At 44.8% G+C, this 21,116-nt stretch overlaps 1 protein-coding gene across 2 annotated transcripts in view; it reads right to left on the bottom strand.

Moving 5' to 3' along the window:
* MEI4 (meiotic double-stranded break formation protein 4) overlaps positions 1-21,116 on the bottom strand; it is a 228,619-nt gene that overhangs the window by 171,770 nt on the left and 35,733 nt on the right. For both annotated transcript variants that reach the window (XM_043439670.1, XM_043439668.1), the window contains one exon: positions 17,358-17,603. In XM_043439670.1, the coding sequence (XP_043295605.1) occupies positions 17,358-17,589 (232 nt within the window). In that variant the 5' untranslated portion in view covers positions 17,590-17,603. The remainder of the gene's footprint in view (positions 1-17,357; positions 17,604-21,116) is intronic.

Genomic DNA, 21,116 nt, shown 5'->3' with positions numbered 1-21,116 from the left:
TGTATCACTGTTAAATAAAAAGTTCTTCCTTCAAACTCCCAAATTTCAAAATCTTGACTCCAACTTTTTTTTTCATTTATTTTTATTAGTTGGAGGCTAATTACTTTACAATATTGTAGTGGTTTTTGCCATACATTGACATGACTCAGCCATGGATTTACATGTGTTCCCCATCCTGATCCCCCCTCCCGCCTCCCTCCCCATCCCATCCCTCTGGGTCTTCCCAGTGCACCAGCCCTGAGCACCCGTCTCATGCATCCAACCTGAACTTTGAGCACACTCTTTTTCTTTGCTCCCTACAGCCAGTTAGTTATTCCATAAGCCGCATTATTTTTATTTCAAAATGCATCACTCTGGCACCTTTTCATTCCCCATGCCAGTGTCCTAGGTCATGTCCTTCCCACTTCATGCTGAGAGCACTATCATCTTGTCCTGCTGGGCTTCCCCACCTTCTGATTCTTCCCCTCTCCTGCAATCAACACCTTGCTTCTGGATTAACACCAGTCCAAGCACACAGCTTCTGTCGTCTCCTCATTACTGGGAAACAAAGCCTCAACACCTCCTAAGAACAACCGTGTCTTCTGGCCGCGGACACAGCTCCCTCACCTCCGGCTGCCCTTCCCGTCCTGGGCTGTGTTGACCCATTTACTGAAGCTCAGCGTGCACCCGAGGCTCACTTACATGCTCTCTCTTCCCTCAAGTGTTTCCTCATCACGTTATACCTGTTACCTTCTATCAACATCCATGATGCCCACTGCCTCCTGCATGTGGATGGTCTTCCATATATACATATTCGACTACTCTCAGAAAAGGTGCTGCTGAACCAGGAGCTCCTGGTCACAGTCATCAGTTTCTGCCTTCCTTGACCTCTCGCCTCAAGCATTTCCTCATTTTCAACTTACTGTTTTCATTTGGTTTATGTGATACTAAGTTGGGATTTTCTCCAAAGAATCCTCTTTTTTCTTTTTTCCTTTTTGTCAGCTGCTGTGGTTTGCACGTCTATGTCTTCTCTGAAATCCCTAGGTTGAAAGCCTAAGCCCCAGGAGCTGGTTTACAAAGTGAGGCTCTGGGAGGTGATGAGGTCACATGGGCGCAGCCCTCCCGAGCGGCTCCGAGGCCTTCCCGAGGGGCCCCTTCCATCACGTGAGGACAGAGACGGAAGGTGCAAGCCCACACCAGACACCAAGCCTGGTGGCGCCTGGATCTGGACTCGTGAGCCTCCCGAAGTGTGAGAAATCCAGGCCTGCTTTAGGAGCCGCCCCGTTCACGGGAGCTCTGCTGTAACAGGCGGGAGAGACGAAGACCCCGACTTTTCCTCTCACCACCGTTCTGCACCCTGGCTGACACTGAGCTGCTCCTCCCCGAGGCCCGGCTCACAGCACCGCCTTTCAGCGCGTCTATGCAGTCTCAGCCCGCTCCAGTCTGTCTCAGGCTGAGGTCAGCAGTGTTCCCCACAACCATACAGGGTCACTCAACCTGCTGAAAATGCCTCAACGTGGCTTCCCAAGTATCCAACAGCCTCTCTCAGAATGCGGTCTAAGAACTGACCCTTTCCAAACTCTTCAGGCGATGCCAATGTGCACCCACGTTTGGAAACCACTCCTCTAGCTGTATTCGCATCCGTTCCTCTGTGGGATGTTTTGTTTTTATCTAGAACATTCTCCTACCCCTTTCTAAACCCACCTAATCCTGAGTGACCACTATCCAACCTTCACATTTTCATTCATATGTCTTCTCTGATGCTTGGATCAGATCAGATTCCTCTGAAATAGGCTCCACGGGACCTGTTATTACACATTAACTGTCTTCTCTTTTTGAACTGCAAACCTCAGTCTTTGTAGCCTAAGCACTCAACACAGTACCAGGGGCAAGGTGGGTGCCAGAGGTCCCAGCTAAATGGACGTTACAATGTATTACAAGAAAAGGGTTGTGGAAACTCAGAGGGTAAAAGATCATTTCATCATTGAACCACAGAAATTATACTTTTCTTTAAAAACTCACAAAACTATCTGAAGATATGGATAACAGCCCTAGTTTGACAGTCAAGCCCAAAATAGAAAAATACTGTAATTGGCCAATTTTGAATTTCATTTCACTGGGGAATAAAACATCTGATGGATGACATAACAGCTCATCATATGCCTTAAGTATGTGAACTAATTATAGGCTTGTTATGAAGACCAAGAGGCATTCACACACCACTGGGTGCAGACATACACATTTCCAGAGCTAGCAGTCTTTTTTTAAGTAGAATCTCTCTGCCAGTAAAGCCCCAGATGACAACTCTGTAAGAACATATGGATATGGCCAAAAGTCACATACTTAATTCTGCAGAGTCTGTTCTCTAGTGTAAGGAGACAAAGTAAAGATAGTCTTAATTCTGATTAAAGATGTATAACCAGAGAGCTCAAATAGTCAATTATTACACTGTCAATTATGATTAAAAATACATTCTTTGGTAAAAAGGAAACCTCAAAGTCAGTTTTCTGCAGACATCTTATTGCTAACCAAGCAGAAATCATTTCCACTGCTTTTTACTATTGTAATATTCCTGAGAATAAAGTCCATTCTCAGGGGTTCTTGTTTCCATAACTTGCAAGGCTGAGCTATAAAGCAGTACAGCACAGCTTTAGTTCATCCGTCCATCACTCACTGTAAAAATCAATGGTCTAGGAAATTAAATAAATTTGACCAAAGGAGCAGCATAATCTTTTACTCTTAAAAAATGAAATTAACACCCATTTTCAGGGCACAAATAAACCAAACTAAGTATACTCTAACTTGCCAGATCACACGATTTCACGGAGCTTGTAAAGTATCAATTTAACTGATCAAATACATGCTGGGTGCCACAATCGTTAGGCGCTGGAATGAGGGGTGAGTGGCCTCAGACAGTAAACAGGCAAGACAGCCCAGCATCGGGGGGTAAGAAAAGGCAGGCCAACACGAGCTGTACCAAGAGGCAAAAATGCGTCACTGTCAAACTGAGGTTCAGGTGATGCCACAGGGACCTGAAGGAATCCGTTCAAATGAGGAAACGCCAGGAAGACCTCATTCATGCGGTGTCAGCATGGAGGGATCACAGAGCTTTCTCCAGGGCATCTTCTGCATGAAGAAGGAGCATGAACAAGACACAGAGGAAGGCGTGTGGCCGAGGGCTCTCTGAAGGTGGAGCTGGGGCAGAGGGAACAGACAGGCACCCAGGAAAGAATAGGTGGGGTTGAAGAGAAATGTTGCATTCACAACGAGATAGGGCCTGAACACGATCTGTTCCCATGCAATGGAACATGATCATGGCTGCAAACTGATCTTAACTGTGTCCCAGGAAAACCTGCAGAGGCAAATGGGTGGCAGACGACCTACAGGGTGTTCCTGTAATATTCCAAGAGAAATAATGTTTTGCAGAAAAGAGAGAACTCACAGGGCTCCTGGTGGAAAGAGAAGAACATGAAAATTACAGGATTGAGAAATCAGAACAAAAGAATCAAAATGAGACCAAAATTTTTAATAACAGTATGTAGAGAGGATGGCTCCCCTGGTAGCTCAGATGTTAAAGAATCTGCCTGCAATGCAGGAGACCCGGGTTCAGTCACTGGCTCGGGAAGATCCCCTGGAGAAGGAAATGGCAACCCGCTCCAGTATTCCTGCCTGCAGAATTTCACGAACAGAGGAGCCTGGTGGGCTACAGTCCACGGGGCTGCACAGAGTCGGACACAACTGAGTGATGAACACTTTCACATAGACAGGGTAGAGAATTAAAATCTAGTTCCATTGATGTAACTGCCAAAACAGTGACAGAGGGTAATAGCTAGACTCCCGCAGAATGCTCCAAGACTCGTAACAGAGTCAGACTGCCAGGCCAGCTGCACACTGATGGACTCAAACTTTTGCTGCGGAACTGAACTGAGAATGTGGCAATTATGTCAATCATTCTGCTTTACTACACGAGGAAGAAAACCTTACACACACCCTGAAACCTCTGTTCTTTCCAACTGGAACAGCCTGCTAAAAAGCTAGATACAGGTCTCTTTTCAAGACAGAATTAGGCAATAAAATTCTCAAGTCAACAAAAATACAAAAAGCAAGACACTTAATATCTTCTGCTGTGAAGGAATCAATGACAACTCCCACGAGCCTCTCAGGCCAGTGAAGAAAATCAGTATTTATCTTCTGTGTGTCAGGGAGCTTGGGGCTAAGCATTCCTCATTAAACCTCATCACTGCCCATCGCTGCCCTCTGCCTCCTCATTTCACAGAGGAGGAAAGTGAGTCTCACAGGAGGTAAGTGACTTTCCCAAAGAAACGAAGCCAGTGTCAGCAGAGCTGAGACTCGATCCAGATTCCTCTAACTTCAAGATCCACACTCTTACCAATAAGCTTTCCACCTCCAGAATCTGTCCTTAGCAACCTTTCCCACCCTCATCAATAATACCTCGTCTCTCTGTTGGTTCTTTTTTCATTCATTTTTATATGTTCACTCTTAAATTAATCATCAAGTACCTACTGAGCACTAGCCTTGTATGATGACCACTCGTTAAGTGTTTCAAGCCTTTTATATGAAGCATGGTGCTCCTAGGCATTGCCATTTTTCTTATCCAAACATGTTAGAATGGGTATAAAAAATCACATCACTTTCACTTACTTCCATATCATAAATCCATGATACTTAAGTCATTAGAACTCAATGTCTCCTACCTCCCAGTAAATACTGAAGATTTGAGCTAGTTGGGGGAAAAAAAATTACTTCAGAACTATGCAAAAGCTAATATCCTAATTAAGTAATTTTAGTAGCTGAGAATTCTTGCTAAAGTTGTCAACAGCATTAAAAGCAGAACTCATGAAAGAAGAACATGCTGCTAGTTTATAGTGTAATTTTGAATAAAACATTATGAAATGTGTGCATATATATTAAGAATCCTATTAATTTTTATTTATAAGCATGCAATAGTAAGCACCTCTGCATCAACTGGTACAGAGTTTCTCAGAAATACACCACAGATTGCTGATAAAATTCCACCTCTAAATATAAGTATAAGGAAGGAATGATCCTTGATTCTTTCCAAAGAGGTATCTTAACCCACCATGGACTGTGGAGTATTACTGCTAATTCAAGGACCCTGAACAGTATAGCAAATACAGCAAAAAGCCAATAATAAGCATTTTAAAAGCCTATCACATAGACTGTTCAATAAGCCATATACTAAACTGAGCAAATAATACTGAACCAAGAGCAGAAATACAAGTATTTCCTAATTTTTAAAATGATATGCCTGTGGGATACTGCCGGAAGAAACATCAACACCCTCAAAGACACAGATGACACCACCTTATGGCAGAAAGTAAAGACCTAAAGAGTCTCTTGAGGAAAGTGAGCATGGAGAGTGAAAAACTTGGCTTAAAACTCAACATTCAGAAAACGACAATCATGGCATCCAGTCCCATCACTTCATGGAAAATAGATGGGGAAACAACACAAAGAGTGAGATACTTTATTTTCTTGGGCTCCAAAATCGCTGCAGACAGTGACTGCAGCCAAGAAATTAAAAGACGCTTGCTCCTTGGAAAAAAAACCTATGACCAACCTAGACAGCATATTAAAAAGCAGAGACATTACTTTGCCAATAGAGGTCCGTCTAGTCAAAGCTATGGTTTTTCCAGTAGTCATGTATGGATGTGAGAGTTGGACCATAAGGAAAGCTGAGTGCAGAAGAATTGATGCTTTTGAACTGTGGTGTTGGAGAAGACTCTTGAGAGTCCCTTGGACTGCAAGGAGATCCAACCAGTCCATCCTAAAGGAGATCAGTCCTGGGTGTTCATTGGAAGGACTGATGCTGAAGCTGAAACTCCAATACTTTGGCCAGCTGATGGGAAGAACTGACTCATCTGAAAAGACCCTGATGCTGGGAAAGACTGACCGCAGGAGGAGAAGGGGGTGACAGAGGATGAGATGGTTGGATGGCATCACCGACTCGATGGACGTTGAGTTTGAGCAAGCTCCAGGAGTTGGTGATGGACAGGAAAGCCTGGCGTGTTGCAGTCCATGGGGTCGCAGAGTCGGACACAACTGAGCTACTGAACTGAACTGCTTTTAGCATCTAAAAGAGGCTATCTACTACAACTCCCTATCCTTAACGAATAAAGAAAAGAAGCTTGGAAAAATGCCATTTCATTTAATAGTGGCTCACAATTCATAGAAAAGGGCTTGTGATTCCCCACCAAGGGCCCAGGTGCAACCTGAGTCAGGCCACCAGCACATCCAGACATGTGCACAGGCAACAAGAGCCCTTCCCCCAGCTGCTCACACACCACCCAGCATCCCCGCCACCAGGGCCAGCCATGCTCCCAAATCTCACACTTAGAGTAGATTACTGTGGACTGACTCTACCACCAGGCGCGTCCCCCCAGGGTTAATACCAGTGCACTCCACTCTTCCTAGACAGTAACTGCAGCTTCTACAGAGGACGCTCCAGGAAAGCAAGGGGATTCAAACTATGTGGGCTTAACCCTGAAAACTGCAAACAAGGGCATTTGGGTTGAACATAGAAAATAAAAGTTGGCCTTAAAGCAGTGTTTCTCAGTCCTGGCCCTGCTTCAGAATAATGGAGGGACAGACAAAGAATACAGATACATCAGTTCACATTGTTCATCTGGGGTGCAACCCAGGCCTCAGAATTTGTCACAGCTCCCAAGGGATTCGAATGCAGGTGCGGGATTTAAGCCATTTCAAAAGAAAAATACATGTTAAAATCGTGTGCTGCGCATCTGATTGAAGGTACGTCCCTTTCTTCGCGCAGACCTGTGCATACAAAGGCCCAGTGCAGACAGCACTGGCTGTGATCACGGGTCACACCTGTGCATGACCAAGCGCGTCTTTGCAAAGAAGCTCCAGAGGGCCTGGGAAAGGACAGCTTGCCGAGCCCCCGAGCGGGCTCCGCTGGCTCCTCGCCCCACCAGACTTCAGGGAGCCATGCGGCCACACGGAGTGGCCACCAGCGTGAACTTGGCCTACTTCGGACCAGCTCCTGCTTGGAAATTACAGGTAAGACGAGAGGCTTTGTGGTTCACAGAGGAAAACCTCATCAGACGAGGATAAACACTTCATAAAATACCCAGGCAGAAGTAACTGCAGAGCACAGTTTAACAGGCACAACTATTAACAAAATTAGATATTAAATAAGCAAAATGCCACTGAATCTATATGACCTGGATTGAAGAATAAGGCCATTCTACTACAAACTATTACTTCAGAGAAACAACAGACAAATCATGCTAACTTCCAGGTGAAAAAGTATCTGTTATTTGAATAACAAAGGAGGGCAGAAGACGCTTAAATTCTGCATATTCTGTTTCATTGAAAACTCTAAAAACTCCAAATACAACGAAAGGTATACAGAAGGATCAGAAGCATTACTTAAATTTCTGCCAGTTATTTTTCCACCAAGTGGTTACCTTTCAACTTGCTATAGGACATTACATTAATATTTTGTCTGTACTACATTTTATACATGAAACTTCAAAATTATTTCTGCTACAAAATTTTACAAGCCTAATTAGAGACAATAACTTAAGCATCAAGCCAAGAAACGGCTTTGAACAGCAACTGTGTGTAAGATCGCACTGCATCAAGCACTGAGGGAGGGCACAAAAGCAACCGAGGCTTTGTTCTCCGCGTGCCTTATTAATTAAAAGAGGCACGAGGAGTGTTTAGACCTGCGCTTTGAAGCCATCAGAACCGGCCTGCTCTGGAAGCATGCTTTATCTTGTTTATGTCAAAACACAAAACTTGGCAGACGCGGTCTGAATGAATTAAAAACACACAGGCAGTATTTCTCTCTGACTCTGAGAGCAATGGGAGAGACCAAAGAGAAGAAAAATTATCACGTTTACCATGAAGTAACTGACGACATGAAAGGTTGGATCCGTGGACGCAGACAGCAGCTCCCTGCCTCAGAAGCCCATCCACAGCACACACCCCAGTGAGCATGCTAATCCATTAAACACAGATTCGGTCTTCACAATAACTTTAAGAAGCGTTCATGAGCAATTTAATTTTTTAAATTCCAGAAATGAGGTCTCTAAAACAGGAGGTTCAACTGAAAATGCAATGATTTATATGCAGCAAAAGAAATATAATAATATCCCTCCTCCTGAATGAGGGCTGTGTCGCCATTCTTCATGTAGGAATTCATACAGCTTCACCTGTTATTCGGGGTAGCCAGTCTGCCTCTGAGAACCACTCAGAAAACAATGCACGCACCTGTGTTTATGGGGAACATGTGCGACAGACTTCATGCTTCAGTGTCTCCTGTCTTGTTGCCTGCAACGTGCTAGCATTCATCAGCAACAATCTATTTCTTCTTAGCTATGTTACACTCCATACTTTTTGAAGGGTTGGTATAACATAATCAGAACTTAAGGGTTTCTACTGGTTTCTAGAATACAGTCTATTGCTTCTCCTATGCAATATTTCCCCTACAATTTATCTCCAAAATGACTTGCAATAGCTGTAAGAAATATTTTCCCCTCCAAAAAGGGGGTGTGTGTGTGCCCTGGACAACTGTACATCTTATATACAGAGAATATGGCACACATACAGGATGGCACAGAGGATGCTAACGAGGAAGAGGGGGCAGGAAGCAGTGAAGAGGAGAAGGCATAAAGGGAAGAGAGAAGTTCCAGAAGGAAGATCTACAATACCCATTCCTTGGATTCCTGTCATGTCTGCAGACATACTTCACTGAACGGTAGGAAACAGCATCAAACCTGGCTGCTAGAGTCAGTTACTGTTAATGCTGCTATTCTATCTTTGGTTCATTCTCTCCACATTCTACCACCTGCCTCAGCTCAGTCAGGCTCTAAAGGAACACTTCCTCGGCTCTCTGGTGACTAAAAGCCAAATACCATCAGCTGGTATTGAGGACTCTTTCAGAGGCTTGCCCACAACTTCCTTGATGTGTGACATTCAGATGGCTTGACCCCTTTTCTGGAGCGATCTGATTATGCTCTCTGAACACACATTTCACGTTTCTGTGTTCAATTCACTGGTTTCAGTAGTTCTCAAACTTCAGTTTTCCTTGGAATCACAGGGTAGGGGGCCACAATATTAAGCCACAATATTCCATTAACGTCCCCACTCCAAACCACAGGCCACATCTCTCCACCCGGATTCTCTTCACTGCACACTGAAGTTATCTAAAAAAAGTTAATTTTAGGATTTTTATTATCCAAGTATTAAATCCAGAATTCTTGAGGTAACATCATCTTTCTAAGAGAATCTTGAAATTTGAAAACCAGAAGCAGGGTAATCAAAAAACACAAAAACCTGTTAAAAAAAACAAAAAACTAAATATAATCCTAAATGGAAAGACAAGATTAATATCTGCTACAGGTTAAACTATTATTCCAAACGCATAACCGAGGAATGCACACGTACTTTGGGCATTTTTAGCTTTTGTTCCACAGAGGGGCTGTCGACATCGCCCCTCTTCATTTACTCTGTTCTGATTCCACCACTGTGTACACGCCCTGCTCCCTCAGAGGAGGAGCCCTGATTCTCACCCTCCTGAGTGGGTCCCCTCCCTAGGAGGCTGGATCTCACTCTCTGCTCTTCCTTCCATCACCATGGGGGTCTGGGAGATCTCCAGAAATGACAGATCAGCAAGGTCACTTTGTTCCAGGTATGAACACTCACATAAAACCCTGTCTAAACATGTTCATTCAGTAAACGTCATCAAAAAGCCCCTCCCTGCAACAGACTGTGCTAATCTAGGAATACAGGGCTGATGAGAAAAGACACTCCCTGCAAGCACGGTGTGCAGGCCCTACGGAGAAGACAGGCTGATTCAGCCATTTTAATTTCGTTAACAAACTCTGAACAGTACAGAATATTATCAGGATCCCCAGCAGGAGAATCTGATCTCGTATTGGAAGGCAGTCGACAAAGGCAGAAGAGATTTTATACCTACATCAGCAGAGAAGAAGACTGTATCACACAACTAGACCAAAATGAGACCAAAAGGAATGCCAACCTCCAGAGAGAAACCACCTGCGTAGAAGCTTGGAGCCGAGAAACAAGGTGGATGCAAGTAAGTTGAAGAAAGTTCATGCATCACAGAGCAGAACGAGGAGGACAGGGTGGTGAGGGAGGGGCTGGGCTGGAAGCAAGAACCATACTGCGGAGAGGCTCAGGGTCCACTTTATGGGGAGGACTTCACCCGAAAAGTGAGGGAGAGGACCTGGACCAGGCTGCGACCTGCACGTGAACACAGCAAGACTACGACCACAGACGTGGAGTCCGGTTGGGGATTTTCAGACAAAACCAAGGCAGTGGTCCTGGGGATGCAGAAGAGGGGAGGGAGTCCGGAGATGCCCAGCAAGTAGAGACGCCCACTAGGGCACTGCCTGGACATGCCGGATGCCACCCTGAAACCCAGCGCAGGTGGCACCATACAGTGAGACGGGGGCCTGGCACAGGGAGGACTGATGGTCCCCATCTGGAACACTCTGCGCTGGGGAACACCTGGCTGCCCCACCCAAGCCCAGCCACAGAAGCCCCTGGCTGCCTCAGGCCCAGCGCCGCGCCAGGACGTGGCAGGTCCTCCTTATTGTCTCCACGGTTCCTCTCAGAGCCGGCTCCTCTGATTAGAAGGAAGGTGCTCACATTCCTAACTTATCACCTTGTCACTGGGAAAGCCACTCAATATCCTGAGCTTTATTCAGCCTTCACTTTAACACCTTTGTACACTGACTGTCTCTAATATTTAAAGTTTAATTCAATTTTTACATATATAATGAGCAAACCATTTCTAATGTACAATTATACATTTATTTCAAATTATTTTCCAGGCTTTCCGCAGACTCCTCAAAATTATTCAGGCCACATTCTCTGCTGTCTATATACATTATGCCTCTGTGTTTTAAACCACCTGCAATTTGAGGCAAACTCCCATTCTAACTATATATGACCGTTTATATTACAAGAGCTTATGTGAAGGAGGAGATGCTTAGGCCTTCATTTTCTGTGCTCTCTCAGCATCTGTAACACAGGGAGGGCCCCAGTGTGCAAATGCTGAGCCCACAACTGCGCCTGCAAGTCTGTTATTTGCTGTGTCTCTCTGGTATGTGGTCTGCAACCAGCTGAGAAGGAAGGGACCGGGCAGAGGCCAGGCAGACAGGGACAGCGGAGAGGCGGCCAGGAGCCAAGACGAGCCCCAGGCTGGGTGCTGTGCTGACGTCCGGCCCCTGATCTGAGGCTTCATCGGCACGAGTCCAGCTAAGAACTCCGCCTAGATGCAGACTTACAGGAAACCAGACTTGGGTCTGCCTCGGGGAGGCAGCGGGTGGTGAGGGTTGGCTCCTCCAGGTGTGAAGCAGGAAGGGGGAGTTAGACTAACGTGAGCAGAGTCAGCAAGAAGGACAGGGAGGCTCCGGAAGCCATCTGGCTGGGCCAGTTGTTTCCTGGGACCCACAACCAGAAAGAGCCAAATTCAACCTAAACTGACAGCTGCCCTCCCCAGCATGCTCCCCAAACACGTGATACTGAAGCCACAGATGCCACGTACGTGCATGCTCGGTCCTGTCTGACTCTTTCCACCCCATGGACTGCAGCCCTCCAGGCTCCTCTGTCCATGGGATTCTCCAGGCAAGAATACTGGAGTGGGTTGCCACTTCCTCCTCCAGGGGATCTTCCGGACCCAGGGACAGAACCCAGGGTCTCCAGGGTCTCCTGCATTGAGAGGAGGATTCTTGACCACTGAGCCCCCTGGGAAGCCATGAGCATTTATTAAATAAACAGATACATCAGTGAGTTACTTTGGTTTGATATTCTCCTACTTTCTTTTTACTTTGGCTCATCGTTAGTCCAGTAACCTATGTATCATTTATGAAGGTACTGAGTACTTAAATTTTAGGAGAAAAAGCATGTATCTGACAGGGTGTCCATCTCCATTCCTCCTAGCAACTGTCCAGACACCCCCTGCCTGCCCCCACACTCACACATACACACACACACACTGATTTTAGATCTAAATCTGCTCATTGAAGTCCTAGGCCATTGTTCCCACTAATATGGTCATGTGCCTGTCAACATACTCTGTTCAAACCCTGGTCACCATTTAAGAACAGCCACTAATGCCTTTCTGGATAGTCTCTATGCTGTGGGTCTTCCTCACCTACCTACTCAAGTCCCAACTAAATCCTTCCAACATCATAAGGCTATCATTTGACAGGAAGCTGTGATACAGAACACAGTTTTTGCCTCTCATATTCTCTCCTATAAATCAAGAAGATTCTTGAGGGGAAAAAGCAGCTCTCTAATTTATTTATGAGCTCCCCCACTTTTCCACTCTTAACTTTACACTGTGCTCAGTTACAAGGAAGAGAATCCTAGTATAATAATGGCTTAAACCATCAGTTGCTCAATAATGTCCAACTCTTTGCAACCCTATGGACTGAAGCCCGCCAGGCTGCTCTGTCCATGGAAGTGACCACTGTTTACCTTCGCAAAATTCCTAATACATTCACCCTAGAGCCACTCTGGTTGCTCAGTAATGACAAGAAGGACCGGGCCCTTCTTATCCTCCCGCTTCACCACCCTTACCAAGCTGGCGTAGATTTGTCAGTATGCCCCATGGCTGTAACGTGGCTGCCACAGTTCGAGGTATCACATCTTCACAGGGCAGCACCCACACAGGAAGCAAGCGGTTGAGGTAAAAACGTTTTAAAGTTTGTATTGTTCATGGACTTTAATCTCTTTATACAAAGTGACAAATCTTTATCAAAAGCTCCAAAGATTCTCTTTTAGTTTCCACTGGTCCCTGTCCAACCTTAGGACCATGCTGGCAAAACAAGTCTAAGCCTTTCACAGATGACCGCACCAGGCATGGGTGCATGTCTGCCAAATCAAAACTGTAGTATTTCCGTAAGGAAGAAGGAGCCAGGCTACTGTGTAGACAGCTAAACTGTCTGCAACACATCACCTAGAAGGCTTTGAGAAATGTGACACTGGATACACAGATTTCTTTGGTCCATCCCCTCTTCTTCCCTACCTCCCTACCCTTTTAAGATCATGGCATCTGGTCCCATCACTTCATGGCAAATAGATAGGGAAACAGTGGGACTAGTGATAGACTTTATTTTGGGGGGCTCCAAAATCACTGCAGATGGTGACTGCAGCCATGAAATTAAGACACTTGCTCCTTGGAAGAAAAGTTATGACCAACCTAGACAGCATATTAAAAAGCAGAGACATTACTTTGCCAATAGAGGTCCGTCTAGTCAAAGTTTTGTTTTTTCCAGTAGTCATGTATGGATGTGAGAGTTGGACTATGAAGAAAGCTGAGCGCAGAAGAACTGATGCTTTTGAACTGTGGTGTTAGAGAAGACTCTTGAGAGTCCCTTGGACTTCAAGGAAATCCAACCAGTCCATCCTAAAGGAAATAAGTCCTGAATATTCACTGGAAGGACTGATGTTGAAGCTGAAACTGCAATACTTTGGCCACCTGATGTAAAGAACTGACTCATTTGAAAAGACCCTGATGCTGGGTAAGATTGAAGGTGGGAGGAGAAGGGGACGACAGAAGATGAGATGGTTGGATGGCATCACCAACTCAGTGGATATGAGTTTGAGTAAGCTCCGGGAGTTGGTGATGGACAGGGAAGCCTCGTGCTGCAGTCCATGGGGGTCGCAAAGAGTCGGACACGACTGAGCGACTGAACTGAACTGACTGATCCCGCCTCCCTCCCTGTGTCTCTACCCTTCTTTCCTCCCTTCCATCCTTCTGTTCTTCCTAATTTCCTTTAAGAACCTGTAGAAAAATAAATCAGAATAATGAGAGAGACAAGCTCTTTAAATGCTGCATAAACCATATCATGCTTCCTCGTTTGTTTACCGTGCCATTTCAGCTCTGCCTTATTCAATTCTGGTTTGCTCAGCTGCTTCAGTGGGTAGCTGATGCTGTAAATTAAGTTCCCCAGTCTCTTGGTCAGGAAGCATGCCATTCACCATTTATTGAGGGTCTGTGGTCCCTGAACACTGGTGAACAGTTGCATGTATAAAGAAGCCCTAAAAACTCCAGACAGAAATATATAATAACATCAATCACCTATATAATAGTTTGATTTTCAGGGACGGTATTTTCTTAGAGCAAGGTATGTCAGTCTTTTCAATCACACATCTTTAAACACCAACTATGTTGCTCCTTTATTTTCCTATCAATCTAATTACCCCCCCCTTGTAGTTTTTTCCTTTTTCCTTTTAATAGTAACTATTTATCTGAATCTATCCATTTATTCCTCACTTTTCAAGTTTAAGCTAACAGATGGAGAGACAGTTTATACTCCCAAACATCTGCACTGAAACACTTTACCTGCAACTCCTTTTTTTTTTCATTTATTTATATTAGTTGGAACCTGCAACTCCTAATGTGAGCAAAAGAGATTTTTTTTTTTTTTTAGATTTTAACTACATGATATTTGAAAACTTCTCTCGCAGGCACTGTAAGGGAAAGAGTCCAGACTAAAAACAAGTTATCACTGAGATCCACTCACGTCCCAAATAAATCACACACACACCACTGTCTTGGTGTTGTAAACAGACCCTCGATGGTAAACAACAGCTGGGTACTGTGGATGTCATGATATTCACAGTTTGGTATTAGTGGGAACTGCTACATATGTGCCATTATACCAATCACATGACTGTACAAATAAGGTAAGATATATTGATTGTCTGCTATTCAAATATATCCTCAAAGATAGCACTGCATAGAAACCAGAGGGACTAAAATGTGGCTGTAAATCTTGTAACAGTATTTTTGCTCAGGTAATAATGAGACTTTAGTTACATACAGATATTTAGTTCAGTTCAGTTCAGTTCAGTTCAGTTGCTCAGTCCTGTCCTACTCTTTTCGACCCCATGAACCGCAGCATGCCAGGCCTCCCTGTCCGTCACCAGCTCCCAGAGTCCACCCAAACCCATGTCCATTGAGTCAGTGATGCCATCCAGCCATCTCATCCTCTGTCGTCCCCTTCTCCTCCTGCCCTCAATCTTTCCCAGCATCAGCACCTTTTCCAATGAGTCAGTTCTTCCCATCAGCTGGCCAAAGTATTGGAGTTTCAGCTTCAACATCAGTCCTTCCAATGAACACCCAGGACTGATCTCCTTTAGGATGGACTGGTTGGATCTCTTTGCAGTCCAAGGGACTCTCAAGAGTCTTCTCCAACACCACAGTTCAAAACCATCAATTCTTCGGGTATCAGTTGAGAGTTTTCCTGAAGTTAGCTGGTACCCTGATACCCACAGCAGGCACAGGTTCACTACAGCTGCGTATCCTAGCATGGCACCCACACTCTTCCCACGGCTCCTTTCCTCTTTCCACCCTGAAATGTTGGAACCTGCAGCCTCCCCATCAAAGGTCCACCCACCCTATAGCCTCATCCACAGTGACAAGGCCAATGGATACCAATGGATCCCTGCAATCAGTCTGTATTTCCAGGCTGCTTATCCCCTGTGAGTTTTAGGACCCTACTTCTTTCCTTCTAGGTATATCTGCCTGGACTCAACCTTTTATCATATGCCCAGATTTCTGTGTTCACTGTCTGGATTTGAAGCAGTGCAATCACCTTAATGAATTAGAGACCTCAACTGCTCTCCACACCTCCAGCTGCCCTGACCCCTTTTGAACTCATTCACTGAAGTCTCCAGTGCTTATTCTGGAGTCATTCATTTTAGTTCCAACAATCACAGATCTAGCCCGACTCCTCACTCTTCATGTGGCCTTCAGTAACCCTTTCAGAACCTGCCTCCTTATGAGCCAGGAGGCCTACTTGGCCTCCATCACGGCCAGCATCAAAGTGTCCTCTACGCTCCACTGCATTTGATGAACATGGATGAAGCACCTGCTGTGAGTCAAGCTTTGGGGTGGGTACTGAGTAGAGGGTGCTGAGCAAATCAGAGACCCCTGTACTCAGCAAAGCTGGACTCAAGTCAAGGAGATAAGGCAGTGACCACCTAAGCAAATAAGCATATAACCAACAAGGGGATGTTTGGGTTAAAAAATAACTGTGGGGGGATGCAAGTAGAGTGGTCACTGAGCAGGTATGGCTTAAAAAAAAGACCTCGACGAAGGGGAGAGGCAATCATATGTCAAACACCTGATCAGAGCAACGATCCGCTGTAAGAACAGCCCACAGTGGTCAGCGGGAAGCCCAAGGTGCCCGGAGCGCATGTGCTATGAGGAGGCCATGCACCTGCAGGGAAGCAGAGGTGACGTCAGGGCGACATCACCAGCCACGCCACCCGCGGGAACCTGGTGCGAGGCACAACGGGGAGTCAGAAAAAGGTTTTTGGCAAAAGGAGTAAGAAGATCTGATTTATGTTTGCAACAAATCACCAAAATTAAATTTTACTATCATGATATGAGGGTCAACCCTCTGAGTCAAGAAGGTGAAGGGATCCTGAGGAAGGAGGTTCCCACGTGCTCTGCTCTGTCCCAGGGGGTCCCCGTTTTCCCTGCTGCTCCCAGCTCACTCTTAGAGCCCCCCTTTCACTCTCTCATAGGGGTCTTAAGGGAACCACCTTGGCCAACTCATTTCTTAGGTTGACACCCAGAGTCTTTCTGAACCTGCTTCCGACTGCCTCTCTTCCTCTCCCCATCAGATCTCCACCTCACAGTGTCCTGGCCTCTGGAATACACAACGGGCCTGCTGGATTCTCCCTGCTGCCCTGGCTCTTGTTCCTACCTCCGACCGCAGGTTCTGATCACCTCACTATCAGACAGACCCTTGAGGGCCCAGACCCAAGGAGCCTCTCCAGGAACCAGAAAAATGAATGGCTTCCTTCTCTGCACTTTCTCTATGGTAACATTCATCACAACGAGGTTCCTTATCTTAGGTCTGCTTCCTCTGCTGGAATGGTCGGTACTACATGGTAAAGACAGCACCTTTCCTAGGCATTTCTGGGTCCTCACCACACACTGCACACGTGGGCCAGAGCTGGGACTTGATACAGGACTGTTGGACGAATTATGCAATGTAAAAGCAACATGTAATACAGAGTAAGATATAAGGATGAACGAAATTTTAAAATTAATTTCTCCAGGAGGCTTAAAGCAGTACTGTCTTCATCTCTAGACAATTTTCAGTCTCCAACTACAGCCTCATCCATTAGAAAGTGACAACAAGCTATTTTTTTTTTTTTTTTACTTTTCATAAATGACTAGAAGCAAAAAATCTTCATAGTGCAAGAAGAAGTCTAATTTTAGGAAATCGAACAACTTGAGTGTTTTGGTAATGAGTTTCTAAGTAACTGTGAAGCTGACAAAGAACAGATTGACACATCCCCAAGTCATATCCACTCACCACTCTTAGACGATCCTGAAAAAATCCTGCTCAGGAGAAGCTTCTGACGTAACTGTAGAACTTCAGCTTCCAAGGCTTCGATTTTTGATCTCCACCTTGATTCCTGCCCGGACACCATCCTCGCAAGATGCTCTGCGTATTCTCTGCTGCTTTTGTCTGCTGGTTTGGAGCGGATAATTGCCAAGGCCAGGGCCAGCTTTGAAGTTCTCAGATACCATGCTTGCTTATCCATCTTGTTTTTTGTCCCTGTCATGTAATTTAAAAAAAGAAAATTACAGAAATTCCTTTGAACTTTTACAGTACATTTCATTTGCTCAAAATTGATTGCACGGAATAACACTGATTAATAAGTTTACATTGGAAGCCATCTCGCAGAAATATTTCTCAAGAAGTGAAGGCAGTGTGAAAAAAAATATACAAAAGAAAAATGCAAACACATGAACATTAAGTGTATTAAGATTCAAAGCAGTAGATTTAGATAATCTGACAAATTCTTGGACTGTAGAAAAACACAAATTAATTCATTTTGTGGTTTCTAACCAGACACACATAGGAATCTCTGAGGGAGCTTTATACACACACACACACACACACACACACACACACACACATAAATGCCTGGTCTCATCCCTCCAAAATTCTGATTCAGCAAATCTTGTATAGGACTGAGGCTTTTATGTATTATAAAGAGTTCGCTGAGTAATCAGAACCACGAACTTAAATCATTCATTTAAATTTAAACCCTTCTCCCCTCTAATCCATCCTAAGTCCTGAAGTCCAGGTTTCCCAAGCCTGCCTTCCTTTACCTCCTGTTTGTGTTTCTAACCAGGCCCCTCCAATCCATATTAAGAACAGTCTTACTAATATTTGCAGCATTTAAAAAGCTGTGACTCTGCCTTGAATCCACACTTCCAAAGATTTCCAACTGCCACCGTGAGCAAACTTTTTCAAACCAGCAGTGGACCGCAGTCTGGCTGTCAAGAGGACAACACGACACTGCGTTCAGTGGCTCGATACCATCACCCCTTCTGAAGTACAGAGCCCTGTGGACCTCCACCATGATTTACTGAGTTTCAGGGTTTTGCACATAAAATGTGCAACATTAACATTTTTAATCAATGGTTGAAAAGGGCAATGGTCCAGAAAATTCAGGAATTTAACTGCCACATCTACCTACTAACACAATGCCGAATTCCACATTTCAAACTTTGTTTGCTTCAGTTTCTCAAGGCTATTCTTCCATTACGGTTGGATCACAGTCACACAAATAGATGTACACAGTCCCTGGCCACTCACATTCACATCTCTGCTCCTGAATTCTCCCAAATTATGATGCTCCAATCTTACAGCTGCCAAGGCCCTGTGTACACCTTTCAAAGACCAGTGCATATACCTCATATCCAGTCTTACCAGATGTATGCCCTCTCTACAATGATTACCTGTCTGATATCCTACAAACGTTTACTGACAATACACAATCTAACAGGTAGCATAATGCTGTTTTACTATACTCAGAGATGAACACAGGAACATATATACATATGTATATATAAAATACAATCTATTTCTCCAAAGAAGACATACAGATGGCTAACAAACGCATGAAAAGATACTCAACATCACTCATTATCAGACATATGCAAATCAAAACCACAATGAGGTACCATTACACGCCAGTCAGGATGGCTGCTATCCAAAAGTCTACAAGCAATAAATGCTGGAGAGGGTGTGGAGGAAAGGGAACCCTCTTACACTGTTGGTGGGAATGCAAACTAGTACAGCCGCTATGGAAAACAGTGTGGAGCTTTCTTAAAAAACTGGAAATAGAACTGCCATATGACCCAGCAATCCCACTTCTGGGCATACACACTGAGGAAACCAGATCTGAAAGAGACACGTGCACCCCAGTGTTCATTGCAGCACTGTTTATAATAGCCAGGACATGGAAGTAAATAACGGCATATTGTACAAATAATAATTACACATCCATTCAGTATTGGATTTTTAGAAATATTTTTATTATTAGCACATGGTATTAACAAGGTACCGTGTGCCGAAGAATTGATGCTTTTGAACTGTGGTGTTGGAGAAGACTCTTGAGAGTCCCTTCGACTGCAAGGAGATCCAACCAGTCCATCCTAAAGGAGATCAGTCCTGGGTGTTCATTGGTAGAACTGATGTTGAAGCTGAAACTCCAATACTTTGGCCAGCTGGTGGGAAGAACTGACTCCTTGGAAAAGACCCTGGTGCTGGGAAAGATTGAGGGCAGGAGGAGAAGGGGCCAACAGAGAATGAGATGGCTGGATGGCATCACTGACTCAATGGACATGGGTTTGGGTGGACTCCAGGAGTTGGTGATGGACAGGGAGGCCTGGCATGCTGCAGTTCATGGGGTCGCAAAGAGTCAGACACAACTGAGCAACTGAACTGAACTGAACTGAGGGGAAAAAACAGTGAGTTCACAAAATTATATGTATAATAGGTTGCTCTTAATTATGTGTAAAATTGGAAATACAAAAATTAAAGAGGACTCCTCTCTACTGGAGAATTATTACTGATTTTTCCATATTTCTCTAAATTTTCCTGATTTTCTACACTAAATACATACCAAATTGTAATCAGAAAAATCTTTCTAAAAGATGGATTTCTAAGAGCAAAGTACAGCTCCATTTTCCCAACCTTTCACAGCTGTGGAATGCACCATGGATTAGCTGCTGTTAAGATGGACAAACTAATGACAGCTATCCTGGCATCAACCATCTCACTCGACTGGCACGTCCTCCATCCGCTGTGCTGGCCATGGCAAGCAGGAGACCGTGGCTCTCAGCGCTTCCGAAAGGCACCCTGGGCAGGGCGCACACAGGTGTGGACGCCGCTCCCTAAGGAAGGCTGACACTTACACGCAACAGTACTGATCACAGGAATAATAATAATAAGTGACCTGTACAAAGTGTTTCTACTAGAAAAGAAACTGACATTCAACTATGAATCGTGGGAATCCTGACCAAAAAAAAAAAAAAAAATCAGCTTACTAGCATAAGAAGACAAAGTTCTCCGGATAATAAAAACACAGCAAACTCCTGTCATTTTGTGGAGATATTTAATTAATTGATTTAAGCAAGCTCAAGCTGATTAATTTGGAGAAGGCAATGGCACCCCACTCCAGCACTCTTGCCTGGGAAATCCCACGGACGGAGGAGCCTGGTGGGCTGCAGTCCATGGGTCGTGAAGAGTCGGACATGACTGAGAGACTTCACTTTCACTTTTCACTTTCGTGCACTGGAGAAGGAAATGGCAACCCACTCCAGTGTTCTTGCCTGGAGAATCCCAGGGACGGAGGAGCCTGGTGAGCTGCCTATGGGGCTGCATGGAGTCGGACATGACTGACACAACTTAGCAGCAGCTGCAGCAGCAAGCTGATTAATTAGATGTTCTGATTTTTAAGTTATCTGATGAGATGTTAAGGGGCTTCCCGAGTGGCTCAGACGGAAAAGGATCTGCCTGCAATGCAAGAGATCCGGGTTCAATCCCTGGGTTGGGAAGATCCCCTGGAGAAGGGAATGGTTACCCACTCCAATATTCTTGCCTGGAGAACTCCATGGACAGAGGAGCCTGCCGATTAAAGTAAATGGAGTTGCAAAGAGTCAGACACAACTTAGCAGCTAACACTTTCACTTTCATGTGATGTTAACAGTCTTAAAACCATGCTGAGCATCAGTCAACAAAAAAAGATCAAATTATAAAGTCTTCCTGGATCAT

Source organism: Cervus canadensis, chromosome 20 (assembly GCF_019320065.1).
Source record: "Cervus canadensis isolate Bull #8, Minnesota chromosome 20, ASM1932006v1, whole genome shotgun sequence".
Classification (NCBI taxonomy): Eukaryota; Metazoa; Chordata; class Mammalia; order Artiodactyla; family Cervidae; genus Cervus; species Cervus canadensis.
The sequence above is the reverse complement of the archived record's forward strand: the minus strand, read 5'-3'. Positions and strand labels throughout refer to the sequence as shown.